Source organism: Equus przewalskii, chromosome 29 (assembly GCF_037783145.1).
Source record: "Equus przewalskii isolate Varuska chromosome 29, EquPr2, whole genome shotgun sequence".
NCBI classification, from domain to species: domain Eukaryota; kingdom Metazoa; phylum Chordata; class Mammalia; order Perissodactyla; family Equidae; genus Equus; species Equus przewalskii.
Window position 1 is genome coordinate 46,375,899 of NC_091859.1, and position 19,226 is coordinate 46,395,124.

Genomic DNA, 19,226 nt, shown 5'->3' on the forward strand with positions numbered 1-19,226 from the left:
CACGTGACGCCCCCGCCCGCCCTCGGCCCCTCCGGAAACCCGAGGCGGCCGCGGCCCGGGAGGGCCTGAGGCTGGGGGGAGGGGACCGAGCGGGAGGGGGCACCGCCCCGAAGCTCAGTCCCAGCCTGGAACTGGACCGGGCGGTGCACCAGAGATCCCGGCCCGCCTCCGCACTCAGGCTGAACCCCCGGGGCCCGGGTCGGGGGTGTCTTATTAGCAGCCCCTGAGGCTCCCGTCTTCTCCTCACCAACCACGCCCCCAGGGCGCTGGGCCCGTCTTGGGCAGCCTGAGCCGGTCAGACTTCTATCCCCAGCCCCACGCTACTGTACAGCAGCCCCAACTTCCCGCACGCCACCCCTGAGGCCCCTTCCCCCGGGCTGATCCATCCATTCCCCAGTGTGGGGTCCCCATCAGCTGCCTTGCCTGCATCCTTTCCATATGGGAGAGCTGGTTCCGTCTCCCAAACTTAGGGTGCACCCCCAACAATCCTCCCCGTGACCACTGACCCCAGGCCTCCCTACCCCAGGGAGCTGGAAAGGGTGATCCTCCTTGGGCCCTGTGCACCACAGCTCCCCTCTTCCCCCACCCGGCATGTGGGGAGCCTGCTCCAACCATTTGCAAGTCTCTCTGCCTGTCCCAGCCCCTGCCCAGCTTACTCCACCTGTTTGTCCTTCAAAGCTCAGCCTGAGCCTCTGCACTCTCTCCAGGAAGGTGTGCCTGGCCGGGACGGGGAGAGGGGGGGACCTACTAGGGCTCTCAGTGCCTCTTTACCCCTCAGTCCGGGCCCCATCCTGGACCAGATGTTGCTAGAGATCAGAGCCCGCAGCCCCTCCCACATCCCCAGCCTAGCAACCCCGGTCTGAGAGGGAGTCTGGTAACAGGATCCCCAAGGCCCCCTGACCCTCCCTCTGTGCCCTGCCCAGCTGGCCGCCATGAATCAGCAGCTCAAGCCTAGCCAGAGCAGCTTTACACCTGGGCTGCCGGCTGGTGATCCAGAGTGCTCAGGAGTCAGGGACTAGTCAGAGGAGGCAGCCCAGGGTCACTGGAGCCACAACCACCTGCACCTGTGCCCTTCATGCCCTGGACTGCCTGTGGCACTCTACCTGTCTTCTCCAGGAAGTCCCCCAGCTGGCCCCCTTATTCCCTGTCCTGGGGCCCAGAGGTCCAGCAGGGTTCCATAACAGACCAAACCTGGAGGTGGGGCATGTCCCAATTCTGCTCCCATCCCCCACCCCCACCCCCACACAGGACTTGGCCCAGCCTGGTCTCCAAGGGTTCCCCAGGACCTAAGACTCAGGAGCCACGCTGACCAGGCCCGACCAACTCCCACATAGTCTCCGTTGCCTAAGACCCAGGGTTGGGGCACAGAATGTCCCTTTCCTAATCCCTGTCGGGACCGGGCCCTCCCTAACCTGAGCTGCAGGGAGCAGGAGGGGCTGGCAGCTCAGTGCTTTCCCCTTAACCAGGAAAAAAAGGAAAGGTATTTCTCCCACCTGCCCAGCCCTGGGAAAGGGCAGGCCTTTGCTTCCAGAGACCCCCAACTGTCCCCCTGCAGCCACCCTGATGACTGAGTCAAAGGGCAGTTCTGCATCTGGACCAGATGCCCAGCCTGCCCAATGAATCCCGAGCAAGGCAGCCAGTGTCGATTTGAGGGTGGCCATCATACCCTGTCCCCCTCAGAGCCCATGGAGGGGGACTCACCCCCACTCCCTACCCCTCAGGTCTGCCTGGGTTCTTCAGGGAGCAGGAAGGGTGCTGAAGATGACTGCTTGTCTGACTGGGGACCCGAGATCTGGCCAGTGCAGGAGTCTGGTGGGGCCAGGCCAGCTGGGGGGTTGACGCTCAGAGATCCAGCCAACCCCTCCAGGTGATGGGGACAGCAGGGCAGGAGGGCCTGGAGCCTGGGACATGAGCTGAGCCAGAGGGAACCCCCTTTATTGCAAAACCCTGGTGCAGGCACTTGACATTCAGACCTCCTTGGGTCCTGCGAGGTGGGAGGTCACCACCTGACACACCTGACAGAGAATCACATCAAGAATGTCTGGAGCAGGGTCCTGTCCCAGAGGTTACTAGGTCAGTTCCATCCTGGAAGGAGGGAAGATGAGGACCAACCCACAGACCAGAGCACCCCAGCTCTTGGCTGCAGGGCCAAAGGGTGGGCAGAGGTAGAGCAGGCAGAAGCTTCTTCATCAGCGTGGGGCCAAGGTCCAGGGTCCAAGTCCAAGTCCACATCAGTGTGTGCCCTCCTCCTGGTGTCCTCAAGGTGGGAGGCCCTGTGCCCATCAGCTCCCCAGCTGGCACTGTGCCTCGTCCTCAGAAACCTGCTGCAGCTCCCACACCCAAGGAGGGAGTCCCGGCTCTTGTTCGCATGGTTGCCCCTTGCCCACCTGAGCCCCTTGCATGATGCACAGTGGGATCCCAGCCCCACTCCCAACCCGCATCAGGAACTGCAGGGAGGGGAGGCAAGAGTACAGCCACCCCAATCCAGGCCTCCTGCTGGTCAGGCTGCTGGCTGTTGGACCCCAGAGTCACACACGCCTGCACGTGCCTTGAAGTGCGTATGCGCTACACGCAGCACAGGTGAACACACAGCTCCAGGCGAATTTTCTGATTTAACACGTGGTGGCTGTCCCCACCCTGCCACCCCCAGGGAAGGCCCTGCTCAGCTCTCAGACCATCAAGTCTCAGCACTTCCCAGAGTATTCCCCGGCTTCCAGGCTGAGCAGCTCAGACCACTGTGACCCCTCCCTTTGAGTCTCCAGGGGACCCTGACCCCAACCCACCACCCCCGGAGACAGCCCTCTGGGACTAAGGAGATCTGGAGACAGAAACATTCCCCAGGAGGAGCCCCTATGGCATCCAGGTCCCCCAGTGAGGTCCCAAGGGAGACCCAGGATGCTGGGACGGGGGAGAAGGACCGAGGAAGTCCAGGACACTCTGCCCAGACTCCTGCATCCATGGCTCACACACGTGCACACTTGCGTGCATTCACACGTGTGTGCAGACTCCCCACAAGGAGCAGTGTGCAGACCGGGGGGCCCCAGCCAGGGATCAGGACCGCTGGGGCATCGGGGTGTTGGGAAACACCCCTTGTGGGAACCGGAAGTCTGAGGAATAGGGGCAGGCAGGCTCAGGCCCCTCCTTGAGTTCGTGTGGCTGGTGGGCAGCACTCCCCTCACTGCCCAGTCTCCAGACTGCTGGGTGGCTGCGGTGGCTCTGGGGGCTCGAAGCTCAGGACTTCCTGGTAGGTGAGCTCTGAGGGGTGAGGGGAAGGGGTGAGCTCATGCTGCCACCAGCCCAGCACCCCCACATGGCTTATCTGGTGCCAGCCACCCCTCCCAGGCCCACCATCCTCTGAGGGCAGCCTCAGTTCCTGAGCCTCCTTCCAGAGCCTGCCCTGTGCTGCCCCTATCCTCTGTGGGACACACCCAACTGCATCTCTAGCTGCCCCACCCTGGAGTGGTTTGAGTGTTGTCCCCCTCCCAGATCTCTCTGGGGAGGAACTGGAACACTTCCTTCCTGCAGGAAGCAGGCAGCATGGGGCCTCTGGAGGAATGCAGCCCTCAGGCCCAGGCTCCACCTCCCTCCGGCCCTCCGCAGGCCCACCCTTCCACTCCTCCACTGTGCGCTCCTTGGCCTCAACGCTTTCGTCATAGGGCTCGGCCTCAGGCTCGTCGTCCGGGTCGTGGTACTGGCTGAAATAGGCATGGGCCAGGGCCTCGGCTGCACTGACCCTCTGGTCACTGTCCAGCACCAGCATCCTTCCCAGGAGGTCCACAGCTGCAGAGTCGCCAGCGGGGGAGGGAGGGGGTCATATCTGCATCCAGGGCCAGACATGGAACCCAGCCCAGACGCACAGCCCATCCTTACCCAGAGGGTTGGCTCCGTGGAAGATGCTCCTGAGGTCCTTCTGGGGCATGGGGGGCAGGGACTGGATGTATGTCCGGGCCTAGGGGCACATGGGAAGGGCCTGAGGGGGGCTGTCCACCCCCTACCTCTCCTGGCCCTAAGCCAGGTGGGGGCTTGCCTAGAGAAGCCCCCAGACTCATTCACTCCAACAGGCCTGGGCAGGGGCATGCACAGATCAGAGATCTCCCCTGTTCTCGATCTGGGGGCTCCAGTTCCTTGCTTGGCCTTCGATGCCTGCAGGACCTGGGCCCAGTACCACCCATGTCCTTGGCCAAGACATTGTTTGTCGGTGCTGCGATTCTGCCCTCGCTGTCCCTCGTGCCAGGAATGTCTTCCCCGTTCACCTGTGTCCCCCTGAAGGGGTCAGGCATCTTCCTTGGGCTCTGTTCCACTGTGACCTCTGCCCCCACATGGTGCCCAGTCTATTCCCACACTGCTCCTTCCTCCAGAGTGCCCAGGGGCTTGGTTAGCAGGGAGCTGGTATCTGTTGACTCACATGTTCTGAGGATATCTTTGCCAGAACCTCAGGGCTGGGTGTGCCCACCACCTCCATGATGCGCTTCAGCTGGTCGATGTCTGCCCGGCTCAGGAAATGACTGCTGGCCAGGCACGGACCCTTCCTGGGCCCCCAGAAGCCAGATCTTGGGGCACTGCCCAGATCCTGCTCTCCTACAGCTGGGGGCATTCAGCCCAAGGTGGCAGGCCATGGGGCAGAGGCGGCAAGACTGGCCAAAAAGGGCCAGAGCCCACCTCCCTCGACCCCTATCCCACAGGAGGGGACCATAGCTCCACGCTCCTCCCCAAATGGGGCCAAGGATACAGTCATTTCCTGGGAAGAGGGCCTTTCCCTGGAGCAGCTCGGCCATGATGCAGCCCACAGACCAGATGTCCACTGTTGGGGGAGGGTCTCCATCAGTCTGCCCACCCCAACTTCCTCCTCAGAGAGCTGGGGGGCTGCCTGGACTGCACCAGCCCGATGGCCCTTCAGTCACACCCAGGCCCAAAGACCGCAGGCTCTTCCTTCTCCACACAGCCCTGGGCAGGGGGAGGGGTGACCCAACATGCTCGGCCCCTCTGAAGGTCTGTTTCTGAATGCTGGTCCCAGACCTTGCCTGTCCCCCAAGACTAGACACCCCCCCAAGGTCCTTGGCTTTTGGCCCCACTCCCACTCACCCTCCACAGGCCCTGGTGAGCTCTGCCTGCCCACCCTGGTCCCATAGGGCTACCCCCGTGGGTGGACATCACCTGTCTGGTTGTAGTGCATCCAGTTGAGCATGATCTCAGGTGCGCGGTACCAGCGAGTGGCCACGTAGCCGGTCATCTCCTCGTCAGCCTGGCGTGCTAGCCCAAAGTCCAGGATCTAGAGCCACCACCAGGGTTGTCAGCACCTCCCCGCAGGCCCCTCCCCGCTGCCCTGTGCCCCATGCGCTCACCCTAAGCTCGCAGTCCTCATTCACCGCCACATTGCTGGGCTTCAGGTCCTGCAGGGCAGGCGGGCATGAGCGCAGGAGTCATCCTGGCACCAGGCCTGCAGAGAACAGGCCCCGCACCCCGTGCCGCACCTACCCGGTGGATGATCCCAGCGGAGTGGATGTACTGCGAGGGGGAAGGCGGGCGTCAGGTTCCCATGCCCCAGCACCCCCAGGACCCTTGTGCCCCCACGCGCCCCCCGCTACCCCGGCACCCACCTTCAGCCCTCGAAGCAGCTGGTAGATGAGGAACTGGACGTGCTCGTCGCTCAGCGCCTGGCACTTAACGATGTTGTTCAGGTCGGCGCCCATCAGGGTGGTGACCAGGTACCTGGGTAGGGTCAGGAGTCAGGACGGGCCCGCTGCCCCCTCCCCAAGCATTCTCCAGGGCCGCCTGCCCACCGGCTGCTCACACTTCGCTGAAGTCATCGATGGAAGTGGCTGGCGTGAAGACGTCCAGCAGCCCGATGACCTGGGCGGGGAGGGAAGTCAGGACTCCCCGGCCTCGCCCACAGCGACCCTCAGGGCATGCGTCCCCCGCAGGGAGCCCCCCAGCTCACGTTCTCGTGCTTCAGGTGTTTGAGCAGCCGCAGCTCGCGGTAAGTCCTCCGCGCGTGGACCAGAGACTGGAAGGGCCGCGACAGCTTCTTCACTGCCACCTTCTGGCGCAGCCGCGCGTCGTAGGCCGAGCTGCAAGGCGGGCGAGTGAGGTGCTGGCGGAGAAGCCCAGCCGGTATGACCACCAGGACAAGGCCCGAAAGGCCAAGGGGCCAAGGGCGGGGTCTGCTCACGGACGCCCCTGGCCGCCTTTCCGCCACTCCTGCGCGCGCGCGCGCGCCACAGCTCTCCTCCCGCTCTAAGGGACCCCTCGGGTGGGGGCTGGACGGCCATCAGCAGGTGCACCTCTGAGGGGCCCTGAACATGGCCAACGTGAGCGGCACGTGGGAGGCGCTCTGACAGCAACACTCCCACGAATCCTCTCCTCCGCGCCCCCTCGGGTGCTGCTCCTTCTCAAGAGGCAGCTCAGCCTCCACCCACCGGTTCACCCCAGCCTGCCCAGCCACAGGGGCTCAGCCTGCTCCCCCCCGCCCCCACCAGCCCCGAGGCAGGACCTGGATCTTCTCTTATCTGCTCATCACAATGACTCTTACCCCTAACTCAGAGCAAAGTGGGGGGGTGGGGGAGGTGGGGGGTTGTCTCTACCAGCTGGGGTGGAAAACAGCCCTTGGGCTGTTCCCAACAACCAGCCCTCCTGCTCCCCCATGGGCCAGTGGGTCCAGCAGGATCTCTGAGGGGTTCCAGAGCCGCCTAAGCCCCTGAACCCCCAATGCCTCTGAATATTCAAAATATGGATGAAAAACTGGCCAAAGGTGTTTACTGTATCACTTTTTTTTTTTTTTTTTTTTGGTGAGGAAGATTGTCACTGAGCTAACATCTGTGCTAGTCTTCCTCTATTTTGTATGTAGGATGGCACCACAGCATGGCTGATGAGCGATGCTTAGGTCCTGGCCCAGGATCTGAACCCACCAACCCTGGGACACCCTGGGACACCAAAGAGCGTGTGATCTTAACCATTACACCACCAGCTGGCCGGCCCCTTTATCATTATTTTTCTTTTTCTTTTTCTCCCCAAAGCCCCCCGGTACATAGTTGTATATTCTTAGTTGTGGGTCCGTCTAGTTGTGGCATGTGGGACGCCACCTCAGTGTGGCTTGATGAGCAGTGCCATGTCCGTGCCCAGGATTCGAACCGACGAAACACTGGGCCGCCTGCAGCGGAGCGTGCAAACTTAACCACTCGGCCGCGGGGCCGGCCCCCCTTCATCATTATTTTTAACAGTGAGAAACTGGCCAGTAGGAAATGCCCAGCAGAGAGTGGTGTCTGGACCCATAGAACATCTCCCCTTGCTCAACCCCACTTCCCAGAGGTCCAGACCTTCCAACTCCACAGCAGCCTCCAACCTATCTTCTCTTCACAGGAGTCCAACCGTCACTGGCATTATCTTGAAACACACATGGTCCAGCCACTCCCCACTCTTCCACCCTCCCACTGCCCTCAGGATGGGGGCCCTCCTGAAAGCAATGCCTTTGCACAGGCTGTTCCCCCTCACTGAAGCTCATCCCTTGCCCCAAGAGTGAGTGGAGCCTCAGGCCGCCCCCCATGCCCACCCCACCCCCCAGGAGCAGCTCCTGCAGGATGTGGATGCTATCTGGGCCCAGGTGGTGGTGGAGGAAAGCTAGCTCAGTGCTAGGGCATCTGTGCCCCTCCCCCTAGCCTATCACCTGCAGGGGAAGGTCCAAGTCACTCCTGGGCTGGGAAGTAGGGGAGTGACTCCTCACGTGTGGCACCAGATCCTCTTGCCGGATTGCATCCGCCCAGTCCAGTGACAGAATTGGCACTGGGTCACCAGTCCCATCAGAGGAAAGAGGGAGCACAGGATGAGGCTGTCACCTGCATCGGGCCCATGCTGAGGTGCGGGCACTGGAAAGATTTGGGCCTCCCTTGGGGAGCATGACACTCCCTGGGAACTCCCAGAAGGTGATTCTGGGGGCTGGAGGTGATTCCAGTAGGGGCTCTGTCAGATCCCCCCAGGGGGCCACTGACACATTGTCCCTGACCCTCTTCCTGCCTTTGAGGTCTTAGAGATGAAGACAGAGGCCTGTGGCTGGAACGGCCTGCCTGAGGTCTCTGACAGCTGGCAAGTGACAGCGTGAGATGGGAGGCCCCTGGGACCCCAAGCCCCGGCTCCAGGCTCAGGCGCTAGGCCATGGAAGAGTCTCCAAGAAGTCCCACTCAACTTTCTGCCAGAGCCTGGACCACACTGCACCCCCAGGGCTCCCTGCCTCCCCAGCTGCATGACCTGGCAGTGGACAACAGACACCTGGCACTGACCGCAGTCAGGCCCCCAGTGGGCTCTGGGGGGAGCACTTCTCAACATCCATACCCACATGAGCCTCTCTGTCAACACTGGAGCTGCAACCAGGCCTCCCTGTCACTACCTGACCCTAAGTCCCCAAACCTGAGGGGACAGAGGCTTCCAGCAAACCTGGGCCCACCCCCCCTTCCAGATTCAGCCCTCTATCTGGGCCCCAGGGCCTAACTGCCCAGCTGTGGTCTGAGCTCTCTTGTTTGGGGCAAAAATGGGGCAGGGTGCAGACCCCCCTAAGGATTGTAGGGGGAATGGGAGGTGTCTCTGCTCAGGCCTAAGCCCCAACCGGAGTCTGAGATCCCTTGGAAAATCGGGAAGGGAGAAGGACTCACAGGGGAGCCTGACGCCATCCTAAGCGGATTAAAGTACCCACCTAGGGCGGGGGCATCTGCCTGACCCATGACCGGGGGCACCCCGCTACGTGCTCGGACGTTGAGGGCCCCAGGAGACCCGCCCTTTCGCGGGCTGTGACGCCGCAGGATTCGGGCCCGAGGCGGGACGCTTCGGGTCGGACGGGGAGGGAAAGACGACCCCTCTCCCTGCCCGGGAGCGGCGTCCGGTAGGAAAGTTTCCTTCACGCCCACCTCCCCCCATTCATTCCTCCGGTCCGCATAGGGCCGGGGGGCGGAGGCAGGGCCAGGCCCCTCCCCGCGCCAGGAACCCAGCGCCGGGCGGGGAGGGGGCGCGCACTCAGTCCCGCCCCGGTCCCCGCCCCACCCCGCCCGCCCCTACCAGACGGAGCCGTAGGCGCCGGAGCCCACCGGGCGAAGCCCCTGCAGCCGCTGCGGCACCTCCCACACCGTCTTGTTCAGCTCCTGCCGGTAGAAGCCGGCGCGCGGGCCCGACATGTCCGGAGTGGCCGCCGCTCAGCCCGCGCCCCGCCCCGCGCCCCCGCCCCGCGCCGGAGCCCGAGCCGAGCGCTCGGAGGGCGGTGGGAGGCGGCGGGCGGGGCGCGGGGCGGGGCCGGGGAGGGGGTTCCCAGAGCCAAACGCGCGGCTTCCTGCTCCTGCGAGGCGGCGGCCAAGCGGAAACCAGCCTTCCCTCCCTCCCCCGGGCGGTCCCGGCGAGGATGCGCCCCCACTGGGGGAGGGGGCGACCAGAGTCCGACTTACCGCCCCTGCCGCTTCCACCTCCTGGGGTCCACGCACCTCCCCCTAGGTCCGCCCGCTATCTGTCCTCCGCCCGGGCTCCTCTGCGTCTCGCTGGCCTGCGCTCCCCGCGCCCTCCCCTGCCGGCCGGCGCCGGCACCTCCCCTCCCCGCTTTCCGTCTCTGCACCCCCTCCCTCCGCCTCCTCAGGGCCCTGCACTTACGCCCCCCTCAGCCTGCTCAGAATCTTGCATCCCTCCTTCCCGCCACTTGCTCTGGGCCCTGTACCCGCCCTCCCCCCACAAGTCTGCGCCCTCGGAAATGAAGTAGAACCCTCCAAATCAAAGAAGCCAGGGGCGAACCATGGGATCTATTTTTCGCCAACATAGAAAATACCACCTGATAAAAACTAGGCCCTTGGTTGGATAGGCCCCTCTGCGGTGGGCAGGTGGCTGCACCTTGGATCCTGGGCCAGCCTGTCCTCCCTTTCCCGCGGAGGCCCTTCCGGCCTTGGCGGTGTGGTTCGCCCCCTGGGAAACCCGCGGTCTGGCATCAGCCTCTGCAGCGGCCTGGCCCTTGCCTGCGCTCGACCCTCGCCGCCTCTTGGGAGAAGCATGACCGCCGGCCAGGCCTGGGGACCAGCCCTGTCAGGACCAGGGACAGCGGCGGCGCCAGCGGGCCTTTGGGGTGTTGTGCCCATAAGAAGCTATCCATAAATGGGTCCTCTTGGGTGCCTGATACCTTCCCTTCTTCGGGGACAACTCCCTCAGCTGCCACCTCTTCAGGAAGCCCCCCTGACTTGGAGTACTGGGGAGCCCTCTAGTCCGCAGTCTCAGTTCCAGGGGCTGCAGTGCCTCCCCTGCTGCACTGAGTGGTCTGGAAGTTTCCATTCTCACCGGCTGTTCTCACTGAAGTGGCCGGGATGTTCCCTAGTTCAGCGAGACAGGCTATCCTCGTGTCCACACTCTAGGCCCGCCGGCATCTACTTTTATTTCCCACTTTAAAGTGACAAGGGTTCGGAGAGAGCACTGCCCCTGGAACAAACGCCTCCCCCGACCCTCACCCTCTGGGAGCAATGGTGCCCCTCCCAGGAAAGCAGAACATCAGGCTCTGAGCTGCTCGACCTACTTTTTTCAAAACTAACTAAAACCTGAGTTTTTATGTGAGAATCCCCCGATTTTTAAATATTGGCAACAAAATTAAAATAAAACATGTCAACAAAGTACTGGGCAAACGGACACATCTGCCAGAGAACCCAGACCCTGGGGCGACGGAGAGGTGAGGTAGGAAGCAGGCCACCCTCACCTGACCTTGGCCAGGTGCCGAGCCACCCTGGCCTCAGTTTCCCCTCTGGGAGCCAGTGCCCTCTCCTGCAGCCACTGGCTCCGTGCCTCCTGGAGGGCCCTGCCCGGGGCGCCTTTCTCTGGCAGGCCAAGGTTTTGTGTGGAGTTAATGGAGCGGTAGCTAAAGGGTGGGGAGGGGGCGGGAGCACAGCCTCTGGCAGTGGGAACCCAGCCTCGGGGGGCTAAGGAGGCAGAGCGCCTTTGTCAGCGCTGGAGGGAGCTGCGTTCCCATGGTGACCAGCCCCGCCCCTTCCTGGGCTCTCTCCCGGCTGCAGCGGGGGTGTCTGCTGACCCCAGGGGAACCCCGCCCAGCCTCCCGCACCACTGCCCCAAAATCCCAGTGGACAGTGGTCAGAGGTGCCCATACGGAGCAGCCTCTCCGCCCAGCTCAGCGGTCCAGCAGAGCGGAGACCTTCCCTCATCACTCAGCAAACCTGCCCTGGGCACTCAACACCCCCAGCCCGAGGCACACAGGTCCCTCTGGCGAGGAGGCTGTGATCCTGCAGGATGTGACCAGGGAGAGTTTCTCGTGGAGATGAGGGTGGGAGGGGGCACAGAGCCGGGCCGTCGGGAAGTCCCCTGGAGAGATGACACGCTGCAGCTGGACCGAGCCTGCAGACAGTCCTGCCTTTCAAGGACTTAGCTGGACTTGACGAACAGAAAGGAAGAGGTGGTGGAGGGCTGTGGCAGGCTGGTCGGCTGAGGCCGGGATGTCAGATTTTTGTTCTCGGGGTGATGGGGAGCTCTGCTGGATGGATGCTTTCACAGCATCGTCCTGGCCACAAAGTGAAGGTAACCAAGGCTGGGTGAGAGGACTGAGCCTGCAGAAGCGGCTGGGGTAGAGCAGGGAGAGCAGCCGGCAATGGCAGGCCCTGCAGGTGTGAGGAGGGGGCACGTATCGGGGGCTGCACAGAAGAGCTTCCTATTGGGGCCCAAGCCTCCCACCCCTGGTCTCCCTCCACCCTCTACTGTGATTCACTGTCAGCCCTAAGTATCAGGACCCCACCCCTTCTCTCCATGTCCACTGTCCCCATTCCACGGTCCGAGCCATCCCTTTCCAGCCCCTCACTGGTCTCCTGGCTGCAGTTCTCTTGAGGGCAGAATGAACTTCCTAAAATGCTAACCTGGCCGCATCGTGGGAGGCAGGCAGCCAGGTAACTTGGTCAAGGTTCCTGCTCTTAATAACCAGGTGGGGAGGGAATGGCCTTGGGCTGCTTTCTTGGAAGAAAAGGCAGCCCCCCCCCCCATTCCTGCCTCTCCACCCTCCCACTACATTGGAAGGAAAATGGGAAGCAACAGGAAGGCCTGGTCTGTCAGATCCTGACCACTCCAGGCTGGCCTGCCCACCCCATGCACCCCAATATCCATGCCAAATTTCTGCCCTTGACTGGCCCCACGGGAGGACAGATCCCTTCATGCTCCTGTCCTCCACACGGACCCGCAGCCTTCTTCTGTCTCCCAGCTTCAGAGTGGAAGGGGGCCTCACTGACTCTCCCCATCTTCTTGCCTGGCTGCCCAGTGGGAAGGGGGCAGGACTAGCCTATGGGGGGGTCCAGCCTGGAAGGCAGGGTACCAGGTTCTGCCCCCTCAGGGACCCCCAGCTCAGCACTCCCAGACTGTGCTCCCTGCTCTGGCTCAGCAGTACCTTGTTCAGATTTCCTGATGAGCTGGGTCTCTGGGAAGTGGGAAACCTAGCGTGGGAGATGGCAGAGTGTCACTCCAGAGGTCCCTGGGGTGGGGGATGTCAGTTGTGTGCTTAGTACCCTTTCCTTGTGGGAGATACCCATCCTTGTTCCATGTGGCTTGAATGCAGCTGGCCCATACAGAGGCAGCTCATGACTGAGGCCCAGCCCATTGAGATTCCTCAGACACAATGATGTGCCCCATGTGGAGCAGACACAGGCCGGGGCTGCCTGCCACAGGGCCCCTACTGGCCAAGGATAAACCAGAATGTGTTGGGCAGCAGTTCAGACAGATGGAACCCAAAGACATGTGACACCTGGAGTCAGCTGTATCTGAAGCTGAACCACCTCCACTTTCTTATTATGGAGCCACCAAATCCCTCTTCTGCTTGAGTTGGTATGCTTGGAGAACAATTCCCCCATGGCAGACCCTGTCTGTCCCATTTACTGCTGGGTCCCTAGTGCCCAGGACAGTGCGTGTTGAATGAATGAGGGGCTCAACACACTGATGCTGCACGTGTGGCTGATGGCTGCAGAGTGGCACATCTCACAGCTCCTGCCCTGCATGCAACGTGGGACTGGGAGCAGCCCCTTTCCCCATTGCCAGATTCCTGGACAACCCCTGCCCCCCCAGCAGCAAAGGGGCCACCTGCTCTCAGGCACACAGCCCTTGAGTCCTGAGTCATCCTAGGGCGACTCACGGGGCTGAGGAGGAGCAGACTCTAACGGCCCCACAGCCTTGAGCAGGGGGATGCAGGGCCCTCTCTCCTGGACCCATCCCAGTGTCCAGTGGGGCTTGCACACAGTAGGGGCTTATTCGACGCTGCTGGGTGCACCATGCCCGTGAGAACCCCCCCACCTCAGGAAAGAGAAAATGGCACAGAGCTCAAGGCCCAGACAGCAGGCTCCTGCCACGCCCGCCCCCTGCCCCCATGGCTCCTAGACCCAGCCTGAGGAAGGGAGGCAGGGGACGTGGCGACCGCCAGATGGCGCCTGAGTCAGCCCAATCCCCCTGCCGGGAGGGACTGCCTCCTCGCACCTCCTGGAAACACAGTCTGTTCCAGGCTCACTCTCAGGCCTGAGCAGCACACAGCCCATTTCTGAGCCTCAGACCTCACCCCCCAGCCCTGACCACCCTGTTCTCCTGGGGCAGCAGGGCTGTGGGTGGGCTGCAGCCTCAGCACACACACCCCCAGGCCTGGCCCAGAGGAACTGTGAGGTGGGGGTGCGAGGCCACACAGCCCACCTGATGCTGAGATCTTAGGGCCAGACAGTGTCTGAGGGGGAGGCCACGGGCAGGACAGGCCTGGGAACGGGGGTGGCTGCGCAGGGACAGCAGGTCGGAGCCCCAGGAGGAACCCAGCCGAGCAGCAGAGTGAAAAAGACAGTTGTATTTGATTTACAATTAACAAGATTCACAAGGGGGTAGGGGTGCTCCTGGCAGAGCTGCTCCAGGACCCCCCAGACCTGGGCAGGGCCTCCAGGGCAGCCTGTCTGACAGGCTGAGACCAGGACCCTGGTCTGCTGGGTCCCCTCTGGCCACCTGGGCCTCGACGTCTGACGTCCAGCTTGACCTTTGAGGTGGGGCCCACGGCACGGAGTCCACCCAGAGGGCCAGCGCCCCACAGGGCGGGGCAGGTGAGGTCACAAAGGCATGGTACCGCTTTTCTCCTCCTGTCCCGGCGGGGCAGACGCAGCCTGGGCATGAGGCCCCGGGGGCTGCAGGCACTCAGACCCCACCCAAAGAGGCCAAACCCAGGACCCGAGGCGGCTGCTGGTGCTGGGAAGGGAGCTGAGGTGCCGGGGGCATAAGGCACATGTGCGAGTCACTCAAGGACTCCACGCAGAGGCGCTGACTGATGCTGGTTCCACAGGAGGGAGCTGGTGCTGCTGGGCCCCGGCACTATTGCTCAGGAGAAAGACGCTACGTGGCTAAAAACGTGGAGGTCGGGGCTCCCTCGCTGCACCCACACTTGGACGCCCAGGGGCTCTTCCTCTGCTGGTGAGAGATGAGGGCTGAGCCCGCCAGTGCAGCCACACAGCCCAGGGGCCGCCCAACGCCCAGCACCAGGTGTCACCCACCTGCGCCCCGAGACCACGGGGGCGGAGATCGGAGGTCAGAGGTCTGTGACTTTGTTCTCAAGTGCAGCCGCGATCTGCTGGAGGCGGAAGGCCAGCTGCATCTTCTGGGCGGCAGGATCGTCCTCTAGGGCGTTGATGATCTGAGGGTGCCTCATGTCAGACCCAGGCCAGGGAAGGGGGCTGCCCGACCATGGCTGCCCTGGAGGACCCGATCCTACCTCGTCATAGTACTTCTGGGTGTACTGGTAGAGCTGGTGCAGGGCCACAAGGGTGTTCAGGGAGTCCGTGTGTGCCTAGGGGGGAGGGGGGCAGGCAGTGTGACCCAGGCAGGGGAGGGGCTGGACAGGCTACTGTAATATGTACTCCCATGGGCAAAGACAGACACAAAGATCACCTTCCCAGCATGAAGCCATACTGGACGGCCACGGACAGACACGCCCCCCTCCACACAAACACGTGGCAGGCAAGGCCGGCTCAGGGCTGCTCACAAGCACCCCCACCAGATCACACTTGGTCACCACAAGCGCTAGCCCATCTGGCTCCACCCTCTGCTTCTCTACCTTGGGCACAACTTCAGCCCACCCTGGGGGCAGCAGGGGGCTCAGCCCGGGGAGGGTCAGCTGGTGTGTCCCCTGTGCCCCCCTTACCCGGGAAATCTCTGCCAAATGTGTGTTCATGTCCTGGTCGCTGACCTGCACCATCTGTCTGATCCCCTTGTAGTAACTGTGGGGGGTGGAGAGAAGAAGTGGGCAGTGGGTCCCAGAGGCTGGACCCGAAGCTGCCCACCAGGGCCCTCCTCCCAAGCACAGGCCTGAACTGCCCCCAAGGGCCCCACTGGGCAAGGGGGGGAGGGTGGGCGCCGAGGTCTGGTGGGAAGGGGCAGGCGGAACTCACTCCTCTACCATCTTCTTGTAGGTGGAGATCTCCTTCGCGTAGAGCAGCTTGTTGCTGGGAGAGTCCTGTGGGGGTCAGAGCCAAGTAATGCCCACGCCAAGACGGGCTGGCTGGTGCCCCTGCCCTCAGCCCCTGATGGGCCAGGCTCACACCCACTCACGGTACCCACAGAGAAAGGAGGGTGTGCGGGAGATGGGGGTCCAGCCGGGCAGCCACCTCGGCCCAGCCACAGACCTGATGGGAACTCCTGGTAGTTTCATCATTTTATGATTGTAGTAAAACTCACTTTCTCAGCCTGTGTAAGGGGGGGATCCCAGGCTCCGCCCCCTGCAGCTCCAGTCACCTTGTACCCACCCTTCCCCAAGCTTCAGCCCCAAGCGTACAAATCCACACCCCAGACAAACCTGCTACATCCCAAACTGACCCCTCACCTGCCTCACAGTCATGGCTTCCCCAGCCATCCACCCACCCTGTGGACACTGTCCAGTCCAGGCCTTCCAGGCCTCCTGGGCAATAGCCCACATCCTGTCGCCCCACCAGAACAGCCCCAGAGGCCACTCACGCGGCTCAGCTTGTGCTCTGTGCGCGTGCAGGCATCCATGAAGGTCTGTGCGATGACCGACAGGGAGGCGTCCACCACCTCGTGGACGTGCACGTCAAAGATGAAGTGAGGGTTCTTGAGGATGTTCACCCAGAACCGGAGTGGTAAACTGAGGCAGAGCAACAGGGCATGAGGGGCCGCCGAGACGCTGGGGAAGGGCGGGCAGGGATGGGGAGCCCAGCTGGAGGAGCTCACCTGTTGGTCTTCCAGATGTGGACAGTATCCTCATCCCTGATGTCATGCTTCTCTGCTTGCTCGTCCAGGAAGTCGAAGAAGTACTTGACGGCGGGTGGCACGGCTTTCCCAGGAGCCAGCACGCTCTGGAAGAAGTTGTCCACAAACTGCTGCAGTGTGCCCTGTGGGGCAGGGAGGGTCAGCACCGCCTGGCCGCCTGGGCCTCCCACCCACAGGCCCGCCGCCCACCTTGACGGACAGCAGGCGAGTCAGGTAGATTTCGGTGATGGCCTTGGTGCGCTCCTTCTCCTTCACACTGCCGCGCTTCGACTTGCCTTCGTCCACCTCGTCTGTGGGCCGCACCAGGTGCCACACCCGGTTCTCCTCCTCCAGGAGGGCGTGGCCTGCAGGGAGGGGGCGCTGAGGGATCCACGGAGGCTCGGCAGCTCCCCTGAGATGGCCACACAGGGTGGACGCTGGTCCACGCTGAATGCCAGAGCCAGAAGGGTGCGGGTAGGAGGAAGGGACTCACGCTCCCCGGGCAGGTCCTGCTGGCTGTCCTCCGGCTGCTGGGAGACCCCCACCTTTGACAGGAGGAGAGTGGCGCCGTCCCGGACCTGGAACATGGCCATGAGGTGGGCATCACTCACCACTCCGGGCAGGGACCTGCCCCCTCGCCTGGCCCTGCACTCACGTTGTAGTGCATCAGGGTGTTGATGCGCTTCCAGCGGCCCTCCCGCTGAGACGTCAGGTCCAGGTCTGACAGGATCTGCGCTGTGGACCCAGGACGCCACTCTGTGGGAGGACAGAGCCCAGCTCCGGGAACCCAGCCACAGAGCACTCTGCCCGGGTTCCCTCTAACCGTCCCCCCACCCCACTTGCCCAACTCGGTCCTCAGGGCAGGACCTCTCCCCAGGGCACAGAGACGGGCATACAGGGACCCTGCTCACCGAGGACCACACTGTCAGCCTTGGGCCAGCGAGAGCAAGGCTGTGTGCGGTACACTTGGTCAATGATCTTCTCCTTGACCTGGGAGATGGTGTCACAGTTGAGGACCTTGACAGGGACAGCGTCGACCCCTTCATCCTGAACGATCACGCTCACCGTCTGTGGGGGAGACAAGATGAAGAGCCAGTGAGGGAGGGATCCTAGCTCTGACTCCCTCGGACATGGGAGCAGCCTCGGGCCTCACCCTTGGGTCGAGGCATGGGGGAGGGCTCTGAGCCCCCACAGCACCATGGGCGGCCCAGCCTCCTCCTTTCCCTGCATGCTCTGGCTCAGGAGGACTGAGAGCAGAGGAGCAGCTCAGGGGACTGCTCACTTGTGTGTATCAGACAACAACAGACAGCAGGGCAGCACAGACAGATCACACAACATAAGCACATGCCACACACTCCCTCCACATGCACACAAGCTCAGCGCCAAACACACTTGGTGCGCCAGATCCCACACACCCTTGCAGTGTTCCTGGGTGACCAGGAAGCAGCTGGCCCAGGGTCATGACACTTAGAGCTCTCTCCAGGGACAAGCTTAAGGTCCTGACAGCTGCTCGGACCCACGACCTGGGCCCTTCCCCAAATGCGGGCAAGCCCAGCACAGGCAACGGCTTCTGACACAAGTCCACAAGGGAGGAGACTGGCGTCCAGCTCCTGACCCTGAGGCTGGCCAGCAGCCCAGCCTCTGAGGTCCCCCAGTGGCCCACCCAGCCCTGGGGCTCACCAGGGGCGCATACTCCACATCGTCGCCCAGCAGGCCTGTGTCATTGAGGGTGTATTTAGCCTTCTTCTGCACGGCGTCCACTGGTCCCTTCTCTACCTGATGCTTAATGGCCTTGAAGAGCTTGTACAGTGGCTCGCCAGCGCTGTCCTGGAATGACATGGGTGGCTCAGCCATGGGTAGGACTAACCACCCCAGAGTGGGATGCAAGCGTGTCCAAGTGGGGCTGGGCCCACCTGGAGGTGCTGCATGGGCGGGTGGACCTTTGGAGGATAGCACTACCTCGCCCCTCCCCAACACCTGGCTGGGCCACGTGGAACCCACCTTGAGGTACTGGTACAGGCAGATGGACATCCAGTTGGACAGCATCCTCTCCACCACTGTCTCAGACCTGGAAGCACAGACAGGCCTTGTACTCAGGGACCCCTTAGTGCCCCGAGGCCCAGCTGGCTCTTCCATCCACCCAGACCATCCTCATGCCAGCCTACCCTCGCCATCTAGGCCCTGGATCCCCGTCATGTTGTCCCTGCACAGCCAGCAGTGACCACACGCCCAGGCCCTTAGGGCAGGCATATCATCTTCCACCCCACCCTACAGAGCTGTGTCTAAGGGGAGCAGCTAAGTGACCTGCAGAGATTGCCTGCTGCCAGGGATGCCATCGCCTGCCATCTCCTGCCCGTACTCACCTGCACTGGCTACATCTGCCGGCAAACTGGATGCCGAATAAGCCCTGTGCACACCCATCATCCTGCCACATGGCCTCTGCATCCACCACCCCTCCACGCCCAGACACCCCCTCTCCCCTCGGCCACACACCTGCGCAGCATCAGCTTGGGGTTCTTGGCCACCACGTACTGCTCCATGAGCTCCAGGAAGAGCGTGCGCATGATGTCCGTGTAGTACTCCAGCTTCCCGTGCAGCGCCACCGTCAGCAGCGATGCAAAGTAGACCTTAGCGCGGGCCGAGAACTCCCGTTGGTTCTCCAGGGTGTGGATGAACTGTGGGGGCAGCGTCAGGTCAGAGATACCCGGACACCTAGGACGTGCCGCCCACCTGGGGCCCCACCCCTCACCCCATCCCCACTCACATTGATGAGGAAGGACTTGCTGTTGAGCAGGTTGGAGAACTGGTATAGGGCCTGCTCCACCACAGGCCGCCGCGACTCGGGGATGTCCAGCTTGCCCGTGATCATCACATCCTTGTCACCGTCCTTGGAGGGCAGGAAGAAGACGCGGTCGGTGTAGGTCTTGTAGTCCAGCACGGGGATGCCCGCCTCGTGCACGTCGTTTGTCTGGTCCTCCATCTCGATCATGAGGTCTGGGGGGAGGCCAGGTTGAGGC

General features: G+C 62.8%; 2 protein-coding genes across 19 annotated transcripts in view; both read right to left on the reverse strand.

Moving 5' to 3' along the window:
* Positions 1-1,909: 1,909 nt before the first annotated feature.
* On the reverse strand, positions 1,910-9,267 carry MAPK11 (mitogen-activated protein kinase 11). Of its 2 annotated transcripts, XM_070599246.1 has the most exons (12): positions 9,040-9,267; positions 5,939-6,068; positions 5,792-5,850; positions 5,598-5,709; positions 5,476-5,505; positions 5,343-5,390; positions 5,155-5,269; positions 4,730-4,801; positions 4,406-4,485; positions 3,871-3,949; positions 3,607-3,780; positions 1,910-3,255 (listed from the first exon to the last, which is right to left on the reverse strand). In XM_070599246.1, the coding sequence occupies exons 1-12, from the start codon at positions 9,153-9,155 to the stop codon at positions 3,176-3,178; spliced, it is 1,095 nt and encodes a 364-aa protein (XP_070455347.1). In that variant the 5' UTR covers positions 9,156-9,267; the 3' UTR covers positions 1,910-3,175. The 2 variants fall into 2 exon arrangements, with proteins under 2 accessions (XP_070455347.1, XP_070455348.1); XM_070599247.1 differs by lacking the exon at positions 3,607-3,780 and having other exon boundaries at positions 9,040-9,249.
* A 4,523-nt stretch (positions 9,268-13,790) lies between these two features.
* Positions 13,791-19,226, reverse strand: part of PLXNB2 (plexin B2) — a 31,519-nt gene continuing 26,083 nt past the window's right edge. For 9 of the 17 annotated variants that reach the window (XM_070599248.1, XM_070599250.1, XM_070599257.1 and 6 more), the window contains 15 exons: positions 18,974-19,203; positions 18,703-18,884; positions 18,211-18,277; positions 17,890-18,036; positions 17,121-17,277; positions 16,865-16,965; positions 16,703-16,787; positions 16,420-16,574; positions 16,192-16,352; positions 15,958-16,105; positions 15,396-15,460; positions 15,149-15,224; positions 14,720-14,794; positions 14,502-14,641; positions 13,791-14,418 (listed from right to left, as the gene is read on the reverse strand). In XM_070599248.1, coding sequence (XP_070455349.1) covers positions 14,537-14,641; positions 14,720-14,794; positions 15,149-15,224; positions 15,396-15,460; positions 15,958-16,105; positions 16,192-16,352; positions 16,420-16,574; positions 16,703-16,787; positions 16,865-16,965; positions 17,121-17,277; positions 17,890-18,036; positions 18,211-18,277; positions 18,703-18,884; positions 18,974-19,203 — 1,754 coding nt within the window. In that variant the 3' untranslated portion in view covers positions 13,791-14,418; positions 14,502-14,536. The remainder of the gene's footprint in view (positions 14,419-14,501; positions 14,642-14,719; positions 14,795-15,148; positions 15,225-15,395; positions 15,461-15,957; positions 16,106-16,191; positions 16,353-16,419; positions 16,575-16,702; positions 16,788-16,864; positions 16,966-17,120; positions 17,278-17,889; positions 18,037-18,210; positions 18,278-18,702; positions 18,885-18,973; positions 19,204-19,226) is intronic. The other 8 variants (XM_070599249.1, XM_070599258.1, XM_070599263.1 and 5 more) reach the window with 1 other exon arrangement.

What these genes read in the sequence shown, in the direction of transcription:
- MAPK11 (XM_070599246.1), bottom strand. Translation starts at nt 9,155, where the DNA reads ATGTCGGGCCCGCGCGCCGGCTTCTACCGGCAGGAGCTGAACAAGACG. An exon ending in GATGCACTACAACCAGACAG is followed by an intron (nt 4,802 to 5,154) that starts GTGATGTCCACC and finishes CTCCCCCAACAG; the next exon opens with TGGACATCTGGTCTGTGGGC. An exon ending in CAAAGATATCCTCAGAACAT is followed by an intron (nt 3,950 to 4,405) that starts GTGAGTCAACAG and finishes ATGTGCCCCTAG; the next exon opens with GCCCGGACATACATCCAGTC.